This window comes from Ooceraea biroi, chromosome 3 (genome assembly GCF_003672135.1).
Source record: "Ooceraea biroi isolate clonal line C1 chromosome 3, Obir_v5.4, whole genome shotgun sequence".
Taxonomy (NCBI): Eukaryota; Metazoa; Arthropoda; class Insecta; order Hymenoptera; family Formicidae; genus Ooceraea; species Ooceraea biroi.
Genome location: NC_039508.1, coordinates 5,405,731 through 5,420,957, shown reverse-complemented (window position 1 = coordinate 5,420,957; position 15,227 = coordinate 5,405,731). Strand labels below are relative to the sequence as shown.

At 38.0% G+C, this 15,227-nt stretch overlaps 2 protein-coding genes and 1 pseudogene across 7 annotated transcripts; all 3 read left to right on the top strand.

The window, feature by feature from the left end:
* The first annotated feature begins 832 nt into the window (after window positions 1–832).
* On the top strand, window positions 833–2,611 carry LOC105277507 (valacyclovir hydrolase). The gene is made up of 4 exons (XM_020031027.1): window positions 833–1,135; window positions 1,461–1,784; window positions 1,886–2,123; window positions 2,199–2,611. The coding sequence occupies exons 2-4, from the start codon at window positions 1,472–1,474 to the stop codon at window positions 2,290–2,292; spliced, it is 645 nt and encodes a 214-aa protein (XP_019886586.1). The 5' UTR covers window positions 833–1,135; window positions 1,461–1,471; the 3' UTR covers window positions 2,293–2,611.
* Window positions 2,612–3,328: 717 nt separating this feature from the next.
* Window positions 3,329–5,583, top strand: LOC105277477 (annotated as a pseudogene).
* Window positions 5,584–6,110: 527 nt separating this feature from the next.
* LOC105277475 (valacyclovir hydrolase) lies at window positions 6,111–11,633 on the top strand. 6 transcript variants are annotated; one of them, XM_011335852.3, is made up of 8 exons: window positions 6,111–6,208; window positions 6,340–6,430; window positions 6,923–7,243; window positions 7,330–7,585; window positions 7,654–7,750; window positions 7,833–8,595; window positions 8,677–8,963; window positions 9,123–11,633. In XM_011335852.3, exons 1-5 carry the CDS (start codon window positions 6,182–6,184, stop codon window positions 7,745–7,747), a joined length of 789 nt encoding a protein of 262 aa, XP_011334154.1. In that variant the 5' UTR covers window positions 6,111–6,181; the 3' UTR covers window positions 7,748–7,750; window positions 7,833–8,595; window positions 8,677–8,963; window positions 9,123–11,633. The 6 variants fall into 6 exon arrangements, with proteins under 6 accessions (XP_011334154.1, XP_011334152.1, XP_019886621.1 ...); XM_011335850.3 differs by having other exon boundaries at window positions 7,654–8,256; window positions 8,445–8,595; XM_020031062.2 differs by having other exon boundaries at window positions 7,654–8,595; window positions 9,123–9,227; window positions 9,404–11,633.
* Window positions 11,634–15,227: the final 3,594 nt, after the last annotated feature.

The following is a 15,227-nucleotide window of genomic DNA, read 5'->3' as shown; positions in this document are numbered from 1 at the left end:
AAACAAACTGTCAGCAGTATGTCAACAGATTGGCAGCAGATTCAATCAGAATAATGCAACAGATCCGGTACCATCTGTGTCCGCATTAAGATTGTGTTCTGCCAGCAGATCCTGCTAACATGATCTGACAGCAGATTGGCGACAGAAACCGAGCAGAGCCTGCCGACATAACCTGGCGGCAGATTGGCGGCAGATTGGCGGCAGAAATAGAGCAGGATCTGCGCAGTGTAGTTGGCAGCAGATTGGGAGCAGAAATCGAGCAGGCTCTGCGAGAAAGTGCCGTAGTAGTACAAATTTATTGGAGCAATATTGGTTAACAATATAAATCTAATTTTTTATGTGGGGTATGAATTAATTTCTTATATTGGTCCACTATTGTAATCTGTTTTTTTAATCAATACTTAATTTGATTAAATGGGCAAATTTAATGCCTTCAGATTGCTTGCGGCGTGTGTGGACGTTGTCCGTGAGAACCTCTGTGCCGCAAGTGCAAAAATTCTTAGAAAAATTAATACTGTTATGTCAAGACGCGTATATTAACTTATATAACTGTCAGGCTAAATCTTAACGTCGAGTAAGAACTCAACATGTTCACCACCTAGCGGTGCGGAGCGAAAACGCATATTCCTAGCCGTGTAAATTTGAATAGTGTCAAAAGCTGCAGATCCTGTTCGGTTTCTGCCGCCAATCTGGCGCCAGGTTATGTCGGCAGGCTCTGTTCGGTTTCTGTCGCCAATTTGCTGCCAACTACACTGCGCAGATCCTGCTCTATTTCTGCCGCCAATCTGCCGCCAGGTTATGTCGGTAGGATCTGTTCAGTTTCTGCCGCCAATCTGCTGTCAGATCATGTTATAAGCAGGATCTGCTGGCAGAACACAAGCTTAATGCGAACACAGATGGTACCAGATCTGTTACATTATTCTGCTTCATATCTGCTGCCAATCTGTCGGCGTACTGCTGACAATATGCTTACTGGGTGGATTTTGTACCCAATCTGTGGCCTCTCTGCTCACATATTTTGTCGAACAGATTTTGCCAATGTCTGTTCTTCGCAGGTTTGGCTGACTGGGTAGATATCAATTTCGTTCGAGTCGGCACGGGTGATCATCCAGTTTATTACTGCCTGAAGTATTAGGTAAGTGATTGTTTATGTTATCATGTAGAATACTAAACGACACAAAATTTTTTCATTGAGATAACGTATTTCATGCATTTGACGTTTTAGTGGTATTTGTTGTATCTTTCGCGTTCTATTCGATGAATATATGACCACCGACGTGGCATTTAAATAGTCTAAAATAGTCTAAAATAAGAGTCTTCTTTCATCAAACAATTTTTAACTAGTAATTAATTTCGATTACTCTTTTTTGTGTTATTGCTCACAATCAGTTATGCCTTATTGTTACCAAAACATTTGAAGTACTATTTATTGCTTCTTAAACTGAGTGTATATGTTTCAGGAACGACATGGATGCGTTTCAGGTCGCAGATTGAACAGCTGGACAGAGAAAACTTCACCATAGTGGCATGGGAACCACCCGGTTATGGAAAATCACGACCACCCGACAACAAGACTTTCCCGGATAATTTCCATCAGCGCGATGCTGCGTGGGCCCACAGTTTAATGAAGACCCTAGACTATTCGAAATTTTCCTTGCTCGGCTTTGGCGATGGCGGTACCACAGCGCTTTTGCTTGCTGCCACATATCCTCAGAGCATTCGCAAAATGATCGTTTTCGGTGCAAGATCATACATACATCAGAACGAGATCGCACACTGTGATAGTACGATACATTATATTACTTTTAGTATTCGAAGCTAACGCAAGAGGATCCCTTTTTAACTTATTTTATAAAATAACTGTTCGTGAAATATTGTTATCTAGATATTGGGAGGCGGATCGAAGATTTAGTACCTACAGAAGTTTGTACGGATTATTTTCAAAAGACTTGGACGGAGTGGGTAAACACGATGAAAAGATTGTACGTCGTGCAGAATGGTAATCTGTGCCAGGAAGCTTTAGCAAAAATAAAATGCCCAACGTTGATCATTCATGGATTTGAAGATAAATTTGTTGTTCCAGATCAGCAATTGCACTTGTCACAGAATATTGTCAACTCAAGGTATATCTACAGATTTGAAATAATGAAAATAATCTATAGTTTATTAATTTTTCTTATAGTATATATATATTACAGGACATACATGTTTAAGAAGCCTCCCCATGATATTTATCAAAAATATCCCGAGGTGTTCAACCACAAGATGACAAAGTTCCTCTTAGAAAAATAAGAACTGAGATAAAATTTTTTACAAACCTATTTTAACCATACATAATTACGTGTATATATTGTGTATATAATGTAATGTAGTAAGGAATTTGTTCGATATGTAGATTAAGGAAGAAGAGGAGCGCTATTGTACAGAGCAGTATAATAGAAACTGGTGGAGAGAGTTTGAAGGGAAATAAATTGTAGTGCAATTATCACAAAATACAAAGTCATTTTCTTTGGAATCCAGAACACAAATGAAGATGCCCAAGGAAGGAAATTATTTGTTGCGCATATACTTGAAGTTAAAGATAAATGACATTCAATAATTCTATATAAAATTGCTACAGAATATCATTATCAAATAATACTTTAGAAGAAAACCGCTCTCCTCAAGAGTAAAATGCAATCCTTTGATGGGAATGTTTCTCCTTATTTCTCCTATATCCATGACCATAGATATTTTTAAAAACGTACATGCATAATCTCACGTGATTGTATATTTGTATAATATGACATTAGAGCTGCGTGTTTACAATTGGATACATTAAACATTCATTTCAGCTATCGATTTTTCTAGACATGATCCCGGCCGCTTTGAAAGACCGATTTTTCAACTTAACCGAAGAAATGAATTATTTTGAGATGACAAATACAAATAGCTTATCTAGTTACTAATAAAGCCCATTAATCAGTTTAATACGCAATATTAAAAAAAAGAAAATTATATATTATTACAGAAATTATAAAATCCAAGGAATTTAAGTAAACAAAAGTAAATTCTTTTCCGTTAATAGCTACGTTATTAATGTTAATTGTAATATTAATTTCAAACGATAATAGGCAAAGAGAATATAACGCACGACGTATGTGGTATGTCAACACGTGTAATGGCAACAATAACCGATACTGGATTTCGCACAATAAAGGACATAGGGCAGAGGATGGTAGACTTGCTTGTCGCACACTACACGTATATGGACAGCGTTCGACAGACGTTCAGCAGACGGTTAAAAGGATTTCAGTTTTAGTGATTTGATATTTGATAGTTGTCGACGATGACAAGCGCCGCAAGCGAGGACCCTACTTTTGTACTTGAGGTAAAATGTTCGTGAAAACTCGATCGGTTTACATAGTACGAATATGATATGACATGTATCCGTATCAAGCCTACCTATCATTTGCTAAGTCACGATTCATCCCAACCATTCCGTTAAACAAAAGATCCTTTTACAGGAGCGAAAGATTCAGGTGGATGATGTAGCAATTAATTTCGTTCGAGTCGGCACGGGCGATTATCCAGTTTTATTGCTGCCTGAAGCACTAGGTCAGTAATCGTTTGTATTATCACATACAATAATAAATGGCAAGGTAAACGGCTCAAAGTTTATATATTGAAGTACCGCATTTTATGTACTCGATGTTTTAGTGATATTTTTGTTCCCATCTTTTGAATTCGACTCGATGAACATACGCTCCGACGTAACATTGGAACTGTCTAATCATAAAGACAGTAGAGTGTTTTCTCTTTTCTTTAATTTCTAAAAAGCTGCGTTCTTTTGACTGGATAATTTCAGTTATCCTTTTTGTGATATTACTCAGTGATATTTTATTGTTATCAATCTATATATATAAGTACCGTCTGTCTGTCTGTCTGACCGCGAACTACTCCTTGATTAATGAACCGATTTTCTCGAAATTGGTACCAAAAGTTTGCAAATTTTTCAGAAATGGTTACTATGTGGTTTTTTTAAGTTTTATACTACCACCCACTCACTCACGCATCCACCCATGCATTCACACATTTATTGACGGAAAGCATTCACACACGCACGAAGCTCGGTCCGAAACGCTAGTTATCAAATATTACGATGTTGTAATGAATTATGCGTGACGATTGCGTATATAATCATCGCAAGGGCGATTCCAACAGTTTTATTAAGCTGCATTAATGTCAGCAAAATAACGTAAATGTTAACATCATGAAAAAGAAAGTAGTATGAAGTAAAATTTATTGTTCTTTAAACTGAATGTACGATATGTTTCAGGAACAATATGGACGAGTTTCAAATCGCAGATTGAAAACCTGAATAAAGAGAAGTTCACCATAGTGGCATGGGAGCCCCCCGGTTATGGAAAATCACGGCCACCCGATAGGACTTTTCTGACTAATTACTTTCACCGCGATGCCACTTGGGCCTACGGTCTCATGAAGACTTTGGGTTACTCAAACTTTTCTTTATGCGGCATAGACGATGGCGGTATCATGGCGTTGTTTCTCGCCGCCAAGTATCCTGAGGACATTCGCAAGATGATCGATCTCGGTGCAAGATCATACATACACCCGGATGAGATGAAAAAACATGAACGTACGATACTTTATATTACTTTCAGTATTCGAAGCTGAAGAGAATCGGTTTTTTACTTACTTTATAAAATAACTCTTCGTGATATATTGTTATTTAGGTGCAAGGGACACTTTCGTGCATTCAGAAAAAGCTACGGCTTGTTCGATGCAAATCCCTGATTTGAATTATTTACGACAGACTTGGTCGGAATGATTAGACACTATGCGAACATTGTACAACCTGGATAATGGTAATTTATGCTGTCATATTTTACGGAAAATAAAGTGCCCAACATTGATCCTTTCTAAATCTAAGGATAAATTGATCATGCCAGATCAGTCATTTAATCTGCACCTGAATATCATCAAAGCAAGGTATGTTTATAGATTTGGAATAATGAAAATAAGCAAATGATGATTTATTAATTTTCCTTATTGTATTATAGGATTCACATTTTTAAAAAAAGTAATGCTGTCTTGCAATATTCCATGGAATTCAACAAGGTGATAACAGAGTTCCTCTTAGAAAAATGAGATAAACGTTTTTTAGAAAGATATTGACCATACATAATTATACATATTTATATATATTTATATATTATAATATGATGAGGAATTTGTTAGATTTGAGAATACGGAGTTAAAAAGAAAAAACGCGCTATTGTATAGACCGATATAATAGAAACTAATTGAGGAATAGTTTGAAGAGAAATAATGTACAGTGCACTTATCGCATACAAGATTATCCATTGGAATCTATAACAAAAACTTAAACTGACAAAACTAAAAAGCAAGGTAACTTTTTGCTGATTACATCTGAGTACATCATTAAAGCATATTATTAGTCATAAAACTTCAAAAATTTTAAGTATTATTTAATATTTTGACAATATTCGCTTGGAAAGAAAACATTCAATTTGTGAAAGAGTTGTTTGACATCTTCTATGAAATAAAATGTTATTAAAAAATGTCGACTTCTTATTTTGAAGTATATTTTGAAGTATATTTCAACACATTCCAAGCTTATCAAATTGGAATACATTTCTTAATGCAGTTTTAATATATTTTTTTACCCTCCTCAAATATACAATTATACTTGAATCTAAAATGTTCAGGAACATAAAAATGTTACGTATAATTTCCAACTAGGTTTGTACTATAAGAGATTTAATTTAAAAAATGGCCTTATAACTAAATGTTCGCATGAACTAAATGTTTATTGAACAAATAAATTATTTTTTACTAATAAACATAAATCTCTTATCGGTTTACTAATAAATTAATAACTTTGAGTAACCAACCTTAATACATAAAAAATAAAAATATATCATAAATTATAAAAACTGTGGAATTTAAACAAACTTTTTCTTATCTCTTCGTAGCATCGTCACTAACATTAACGCAGAATTTATATGCTATGTTACTACATATAATGACACTAATAATAAAGACGGCAATTTACTCAACGAAGTAAGAATTACTCATTCGCAAATTACATATATCGGGAAGGTTCAAGACATGTTCAAGGCACTTCGTATCATTAGCAACTCGACAATCATCAGTGATGGAAGGCAAGGCTTGTGAGATGGAGGTAAAATACGTAAAATTTTTGTGACAACATCTCAGACGAGATGGTCTGCAGACCGTATAAAATGGCACATATCCATGTCGCATATAATCTGCCATGTCACGATTCATCCCGTTAAATAGAACGTTTTACAGGAAGGAAAGGTACACGTGGGCGACGTAGACATCAATTTCCTTCGAGTCGGCACAGGCGATCATCCGGTGTTATTGATGGCTGGAGTATTAGGTGAGTGATTGTTTGTATCATTACGTAGAATAATAAACGGCAAGGTAAATGGCTTAAAATTTTTTCATTGAGATAACGTATTTTATGCATTCGAGTGGTATTTGTTGCCATCTTCCGAATAGGTTTCGAGGAATACACATACTGACGTAACATTTACACTGTCTAATAATAGACACAATGTTTTTTCTGTTGTTTAATTCTTGCTCGGTACGAGGAAATGTAACTGCGTCTCATTCTCAAACATTTTTTGATTAGATAATTTCGATTACTTTTTTCTGTTATTATTCATGATATTTTATTGTTACCGATTATCATTGTGTTGTTATGAATTACGCGCGATGATTGTACAACCGCAATGGCAATAAACTTTACCAGTTTTATTAGACTTCATTAACTTCGAGCAACAAAGCACAAACGTTGACTTATTAGACGAAAAAAGTAAAGTAAAGTAAAATTTATTGTTTCTTAAACTGAATGTACGATATATTTCAGGAACGACACGGATAAGTTTCAGGCTGCAGATTGAAAAGCTGAACAGAGAGAAGCTGACTATAGTGGTATGGGATCCACCTGGTTATGGACAATCACGACCACCTGACAGGACTTTTCCGGATAATTTCCATCAGCGCGATGCTGCGTGGGCCCACAGTCTGATGAAAAGTCTGGGCTATTCAAAATTTTCCTTACTTGGCTGGTGCGATGGCGGTACCGTGGCGCTTTTGCTTGCCGCCACATATCCAGACAGCATCCGCAAGATGATTGTACTCGGTGCAAGATCATACGTACGCTCTAAGGAGATTCAAGTATTTGAAAGTATGCAAGATTATATTTCTTTCAATATTGAGAATTAATGTAAGAAGACACATATTTAACTAACTTCAAAAAATACTTCTGTCAAGGCTTAAGAGACATCAACACGTGGTCGGAAAGACTGATAACCGATTTGCTACAAGTCTATAATATGGATTATATACAAAAGATTGTGTCGGAGTGGATAGAATATATGCTAAGGGTGTACATCAAGCAGGATGGCGATTTATGCAAGCAGACTTTACCGAAAATAAAGTGTCAAACGTTCATCATTCATGGAGAAAAGGATGCGTTGGCTGTACTAGAACAGTCAAAGTATCTGAAACAGAATATCGTCGATTCAAAGTATTTGTATAGGTTCGAAATAATGAAAATAATTCAATGATGGTGTATTAATTTTTCTTATATTTCAGGTTATACATTTTTGAGAATGGTAAACATAATCCTAATCAGAAATATCCCGAGAAGTTCAATAAATTGATAACAGATTTCCTTTTGGGAGAATAAAAAGTGAGAGAAAAATTCTTTATAAAACTATTAATCATACTTATGTGTGTATACGTATATTATAATATGGGAAGGAATTTGTTAGATTTGAATATATGGATTAAAAAAGAAGAAGAGCACTATTGTACAGAGCAGTATAATAGGAACTGATGGAGAGAGTTTGAAGAAATAAAATGCAGTATAATTATCGTATACAAAATTATTTTTATTAGAATCTGCAACGAAAAATTGAAACATCTAAAGTGAGGAGAAAGGGAAGTTTTGATTATATTTGATTACATTACCGGCAATCACATTGTTATAAAGCACTTTGCAAGTCATAAACATTTAGTTTAAAATATTTTATCTAAAATTTATCGATTTGACAATATTCGTTTAGTAAGAAGAAAATCTATTTTTTGAAAAGATTGTTTGAACCTTTTAACATAAAATGACGTGTCTCTTATTTTGTGCTGTATTTCAATGTATTCAAACCTTATTAAAGTGAAGACGAGGCATTTCCTTATGCAGTAAGTATAAAATTATATTTGAATTTAAAATGTATGTTCGCAAATACAAAAGTGCTATGTGTAAATTGTCGACACAGTTTGCAATACATTGGATTTAATTTAAAAAGATAACTTTACAACAAAATATTTGCATATCTTTGAACTCTCACAATCCACAATCTATTAATCTATCAAGTTTACTTTTTCAGTATCATTGATTTAACATGAATAACTCTTATGACTTAAAATAACAAATAACTAATCGAGTGTTTCGATACAAAGACTACTTGATTCATAACAGTTCGATAATCAGCTTGTGCTATAAAAATTGCCTGATCCAAGTGTCCATTGATGTTTGAGGTACGTATGTTAAGAGGGTGACTAACAAGTCAATACACTCCTACACTAACGTATCATAATCCGAAAAAATAACTTTCTTAGTAATGATCAGATGTCGGTCCATACGAATCTCATGCTGGCACTCGACGTACCGTGTTCGTGAGATATATACTGAGAAATCCTTTGCGCGCAGATAGAAAGCGGTCTTGTGCCACTTATTATACAAGTGCCTTCATATCCAAAGAGGGACAACGCGTGCGGCAACGTTTTTCGCCCTTTATTCGCAACCTGATCCAACAAAATCGAATCGGTCATGCATTGAGTTAGATTTAACCAGATCCGTGCTACAAACGACCTGCCTTTCCAGATAATACTTCTACGAGATCGCTGTAATTAATAGTAAAATGTGTATCTTGTTTCTCTTATCGCTAAAATGCACGATATATACAGTTTATCATTATGTCTTTCACGTTGCAAGCAAAAGTAAAATAAATGGTATCCGATGATTCATTGTGAGAAGTCATAAAACTTCGAAATTTTTTTCATAGGTGCAGATACAACCATTTTCCGAATTTCATCTATTGGGAACAGGCACAAATGTAAAAAAGAATGACGCCAAGAAAAGAGGAACTGATATTACTTTTATTAAACATGTAATATTGTATATAATTTATTGAATATTATTTATATTCACATGAAATCCAACGAGATTATCGATTTTAAATGATTTAAATAGACATTTCGTGTAAACATTGGAATTATATTTGCAATCATATTGTAGACGCCGCAATGTAATTTTTTAACCATAATGTAATAATTTCTATTTTAGTTATGCTTCCGTGATTTTGATATTTGTTGCAATCAGTAATGCTGGAGAAGAGAAAACGATTTTCTCAGTAAATTCAGGTATGAAAGAACTGGAACAGCTGTAAATAATGTGCAATATATCACCGCAGGCGTACCTCTACTTATGTACACGAAAGCGAACGACTTTACACTTCTTATATCGACATTTACATTTCCGCTGAATTAGTACGGACTTATACTGCCCAGGGTGTGGGTAGCGCGCGTCTCGATTCTTCGCACTGTGCCCACATGGGTGTTTCTCGTATACGAATTACAAATTACTCTGGTGTATCTCTCATGATATTCTCTGAAAATTGTGTTTAACTTATTTTTAGCAAAACAAAAAAATAAGGTTGCTCATGAACAATTGGTCTTCATTTCATTACTTTTCTTAAATGGTTTACTATCAATTCAGTAATCAAACTAATTATTGTTTTGCACTTAATTATAATCTACATGTGGCGCAGCGCGTAAATCTCGCGGAATTTTTGAGAAAAACAAGTTACGTCGTCGATGTGATAAAAATAAACAGAGGAGCAATGTGCAAGCTCCGGTCATGTTCGCTGATGCAGCAAAGGAGCGTATAGTCGATCGAAAGAAAGCAAAAAAATACACGGAATGTAGACCGCAGCGGGTGTAGCCAAATATGGACAAGTGGTTTCTCGTTTCGATCAAGTAAACCTGCGTCCCTCTTTATCCTTTCTGAACTCTCACGCGCGCTTCCTTCTCTTTCACCTCTCTGAAAACAGCAAGGGAGGAGGACACTTAAGAGAAGCGTGCCAGGGCCCGCAAACGTGCTGTACGAAAATCCTCGGTTCTTAATCTCGAGGACCATAACGATAAAACACACCGAGCCATCTCGTTCCTCGCGAGAATCGTACGGAAACCAACGAAAGTTACGATGCTGCCGGCATACGACGGGCACGATAAATTAATCAGTTTTATTCTGTGAATTTCGGGTTACTTTGGCTGTCTGACTTCGCATGTGGGCGTAGTCGCGTGCTTTGCCGTCGCAAATATAAATTGCAATATATTTTTTTTATTTGTGCGATGTTCATTAATTCATACACGTGATTTCCGATAACAATTTATTTATGACAAGTGGAATGATGATAGTTTTATAATTTGTACATGCATCACGAATGCGTCCAACGTTATTTATGATTTGTGATTTAATTTGATTCCTTTCATTTCCAACAATCGGATGTCTCACGATGGATCACTCTGGATTTGGATTGCTCCGCGCTCTGCATTTCGCCGATGTGGCATTGTACAAAAGACTAGTAAGACTAACGAGATCTCCTTGTACGGCCCACACAACGTCTCGTTTTAGGCGACTGCTCACGCAGCGTGGAACCTCTGGCTTCTCCATCCTTTCTTTATTAAGTGGGGGGCCTTTATTGCCTTTAAATGGCATCGATGGCACCGACATGACGCGTTATGTAACTTTTAGTGGTCGATTTAAAAAACAATGCTGCGCAGCAGCACATACCCATTATCAATATCTGTGTCACGCAAACGATAAATTACAAGAAAAAATAATGTCAGCGGGACGTAATATTTTATTTACGCAAATGCAACCTTGACTCCGTTATACATGGAGTTCGCAAACATTTGCATTGACGTCTATCTATCACGTCAACGTAGCATAAATATATTTTTAATAATTTTTATAATATAAAAAGATGAATCGCTCATCTGTCTCTTTCTATTGTTTCATTGGACCACCTTTTTCTGGAAAATCGAGGACGTGAGACTGCACTCCTTCTCGCCGCACGCAATCCTGCCTTTGAATCAGATGAGCGAGTCGCCGATTTCGTCCTCCGTCATCGCGACATGCTGACGGCCTCTATAGCGGAAAACGATGCCATTTACGGTAGACATGCAGACATTGTCATCTGTTTTCGAGTCTCCGTATCGTTCGATCCAGCGAGAAAGTGGCTGTGCGTCAAAATCTTGGCCTGAATATGAACCAAAGCCCTCAGTATCTCCAAAAACGCAGTAGAGGTAGAAGCGAGTCGTACGATTTCGCTGCTGATTGTCAGTGCGGTTTTTGTCTTTCGTGCACGTGACATGTATTTAAGTATGTGTTTAAAATGCAATTTTATTATACTGTCTCCTTTTCTGTTGTGCAAAGAAAAACTAACAATGTCGCGATATTTCTACGCATACATTTTTTTATGTAAATTAGAAAAAATAAATATATTAAACCGGACGTATTAATTCTTAGGCATCGAATTGAGAAAATTACTTACTAACGGACTTACTAATATATACTTAAAATCTTTTAGAGACTCCATAGTCCTCATGTAATAATACTTTCAGACTAGAATTCGCTTACGTCAGTAATGAGACAAATGAACGAAGGCATACGCCCGCGGAAGCATTTAAGTGTATCGGTTGTCGTTCACCTTCTTAGGATCAATAAAGTGCCAGGCGAGGCAAGGTCTATGTGGCGTGTTCATCAGTCTGAGTCGATTGTCTCTTCAGTCGCTACATTCAATTTTTTTCTATCCAATTTTATTAAAACGCCGTGATAATGCGACTAAATGTCAACTTTCACTTTTTATTCATAATTCTCACGATTTTAATCCAGATAATATTACGTTATAATCTCTTGTTTAAATTATACATATGTTAGTCAACGAAACTATAGATTTTCCCAGAGTTGCTTCCCCTACCTACTTTAAAAATCTATCCTTAGCATAAAATTACTCTTGATACACCCAGCTATAAAGTTGTACGATAAACATTCTACGTCCGAGATAACCGCCATCGACCGCAATCGACCAACTGCCAGCTTGTGTGCGACTACCATTTACAGAAATGGAAACCGCACGCGACTCACCCCGCGACGACGGTATACATAGACGATATCGATCCTCGACGATGACTCAACCGTCGGCCGTGCTTCTGACTCAGGGTAACTTCGTGCAACAACCCCCTTGTTGCAATTGCTTGACCGAAGCGCGCGTGGATTCTTCTTTGTGGAAATTCCGCGTCGGCCATCATGTCTCCTGTGGGGTGGTAATGCATCCGCGCGAGCGCCCATCCACCCACCCACCCACCCACTCACCCACCCATCAAGGTCGATAACCATGACTCATGCTTACCCCCTGTGACATGCGTACAGAATATCGCGAGTCCGCCTGTTACCAGGTGCGAATTCGGCATCCACGACACGCTTGTCGGCCCGCGATCGAGCAGGCCTGACATTGGAGGCTGAAGGTTGATCGTGGGAGTACCGGGTCTGGGTTAAGGCGATTAGTAAGTCGCGCCATGTATCCGGATCTCTCTATTTCCTGATTCACGGAATCGAAATGAATTCCGTCGCGATCAATTGCAACTTGTCGGGGAAATCTCGACTGAGGCCTGACCCCGAGTAATGAGTTTAGTGATCAGATTTAGCTAATTGCGCGATGAGGTCACTTGTCTTCTGCGTTATAAATACTTGAGTGCAACGCGATGATGCTTCTTGTCGACGCGTGCAACGAGAGAGATGCAGCAGCAGAGAGACAGCTGATTTTCAGCGCACAGGCCGCTGGCGTCAAGTATCATTCGGTCGATACAGATCGATCAGTAATTATCTCGACACGTTTCTAATGACGCCAGCGCTGCTTTTTCCTGCCGGCGCACGAGTACGTGGTTCGAAATTGGACGTGATGTCACCGGCGTTTATGCTCGCGGGCCCGCTACTTAATAGCAAAGCTAGCGAAGGACAATGGGAATGGGGCATTAAGCCGAGCGTATCCACGTGGTTCTTCAGTCGGACGTTATGCAATATTCTGCAACGAGATTGACGAAAGGCTTTTCGACTTATCGCCGCGCTAAGGCATACCTCGCAATTTTATCAACAGCCAAATATTTTAAATGACACTCGAGACGATCAGTAATGTTTTTTCTGCTTTTCATTTTTCCAACGCAACCCGCGTTAAACAACAGATACCAGTCTCTTCCTTGGTCTTACCACAAATATCGGAAAATAAAAATAAAAAACTAAAAAATAAAAGAATAAAAAAAATAAAAAAGTAATTTCGCTTCCACGTCGTCATGTCCGCGGTGAATCTATTCCATCAAGGATCGATAGAGCGAGCATCGCACGTGGAAGTCGCCGAAGGAAGCGGCGTTTCCGCGGAAGCGGATGGTCGACGCATTTGCGTGTCGGACGCTGTCCCTCCCGGCGCGTTGTGCCGGTGTGTATGATTCGAAGAGGGAAAGAAAAAGAGAGAGACAGGACGGTGATCTCACAATTACTCGGGGCCCCGCCCCGTAATAATTACGATAAGCACGGCGGTGTGATCGCCCGTGATCGATGCCGGCGGCCTCGTTACGCGCAGCGCGTTTATCACGCGAGACCACGAGAGTCGCTACGCGTGCGCGGGCGAGTGCGTGATCGCGCGCGTGCACGACCTTTTTTTCTTTTTAATCTCTCCTTCTCCCCGGGACGGTGCGAGAGCTTGATCCATACAAGGTAACGACCGAGGCAGGACCGGCTACGCCGTCGTCGTCGCCGATCGCGCCTTCTCTCGCGCGCTCGCTCGCTCCTGATCGCGAGCATGCACCGCGAGGATAACGTAATGTCAAACGATATGTCGAACGCTGGATGCAAGAACACTTGATCCGCCGCGGCGGTGATGTAACTCCTTCGTTGCAGTAGGTTGACAGCACGAAAGAGTCCGTACATGTTACTGTTGCGTTGTCGTCGCGGTAAGACTTGTTGATATCGCGAGGCGAGCCTTCAATCTCGTCTATGGGAATTTACAGGAAATTTTTGATATTCCGCTGAAGGAGTGCGATCCAGATGTTTTCGTTGCGTATTTTCTGAACAGAGAATCAGCTCCGGAGATTGAATATTGTCCGAAGAATAATTGAGATGCAATTACGATGATATATTCGTCGGGAATTATTATTTTAATAAAAGTTGGTAATAAAATTTTGATATGACAGAATCGAAACGGCGTCTCTCTTTGTAATTGTCGCAAAGAAATCACGCTTCGGAATCGATTTGAGCGCGGGATATTTCTGAATGAATGGCGCGACATGATTAATTACCCCGCATGTGTACGTATACCTGAAACGAGGAGCGTGATAATAGAGCATGTACGCTACTTGTTCATTAATTAATCCTGCCCAACTCATGACGGGCGTGTACTTATTCATGAGTCACTCCTCGACTTTCTCCTACGATGGATTAGACCAGCTACGATGAGTCCAAGGCGGTCACCGGGTAAGGGTGGAGTGGGTTAAAGGTAACCACCTGTCGTGTTGCAGATGCTTCAGCACTATTAAACCCCTTAACTTTGTTTGCATAAGAGTCTTCACAACTTTGTTTTTAATGCCAATTTGGAATGAAGTATAAGAGGAAATTTAAATTTAAAAATTTAATTTAAAAAATTCGACATTATTATATTGTTATATTTTATTTGTATTTTATATTTTCTTATGTTATTATAAATTGTTCTAGTTTTATTTAGCTAGATTTCGTTCTCCCGTTTGCAGCGTACATATTCCTAACAAGACGTTCGAGAAGAGTGTCATACAGTGTCATATACGTAAAGTTGATTCACCGTTTTTAATGAATCATTAAAATTCATTTAAATACACGTCGCGTGCAAGAATTAAATGACACTTTGTGCGATGTCGCGCAAAGCCGTGTATAGAATATTAAACACAAAATGCAATTGAAAATCTCTACAACAAATGATGTGTAAATAATAACGCAAATAATGTATCAAATATTGCAAGTAATCAGAAAATACAGGTCAGAAAATCCGGGATTGTTGGACCATGGTTCTTCTCCCATGCCG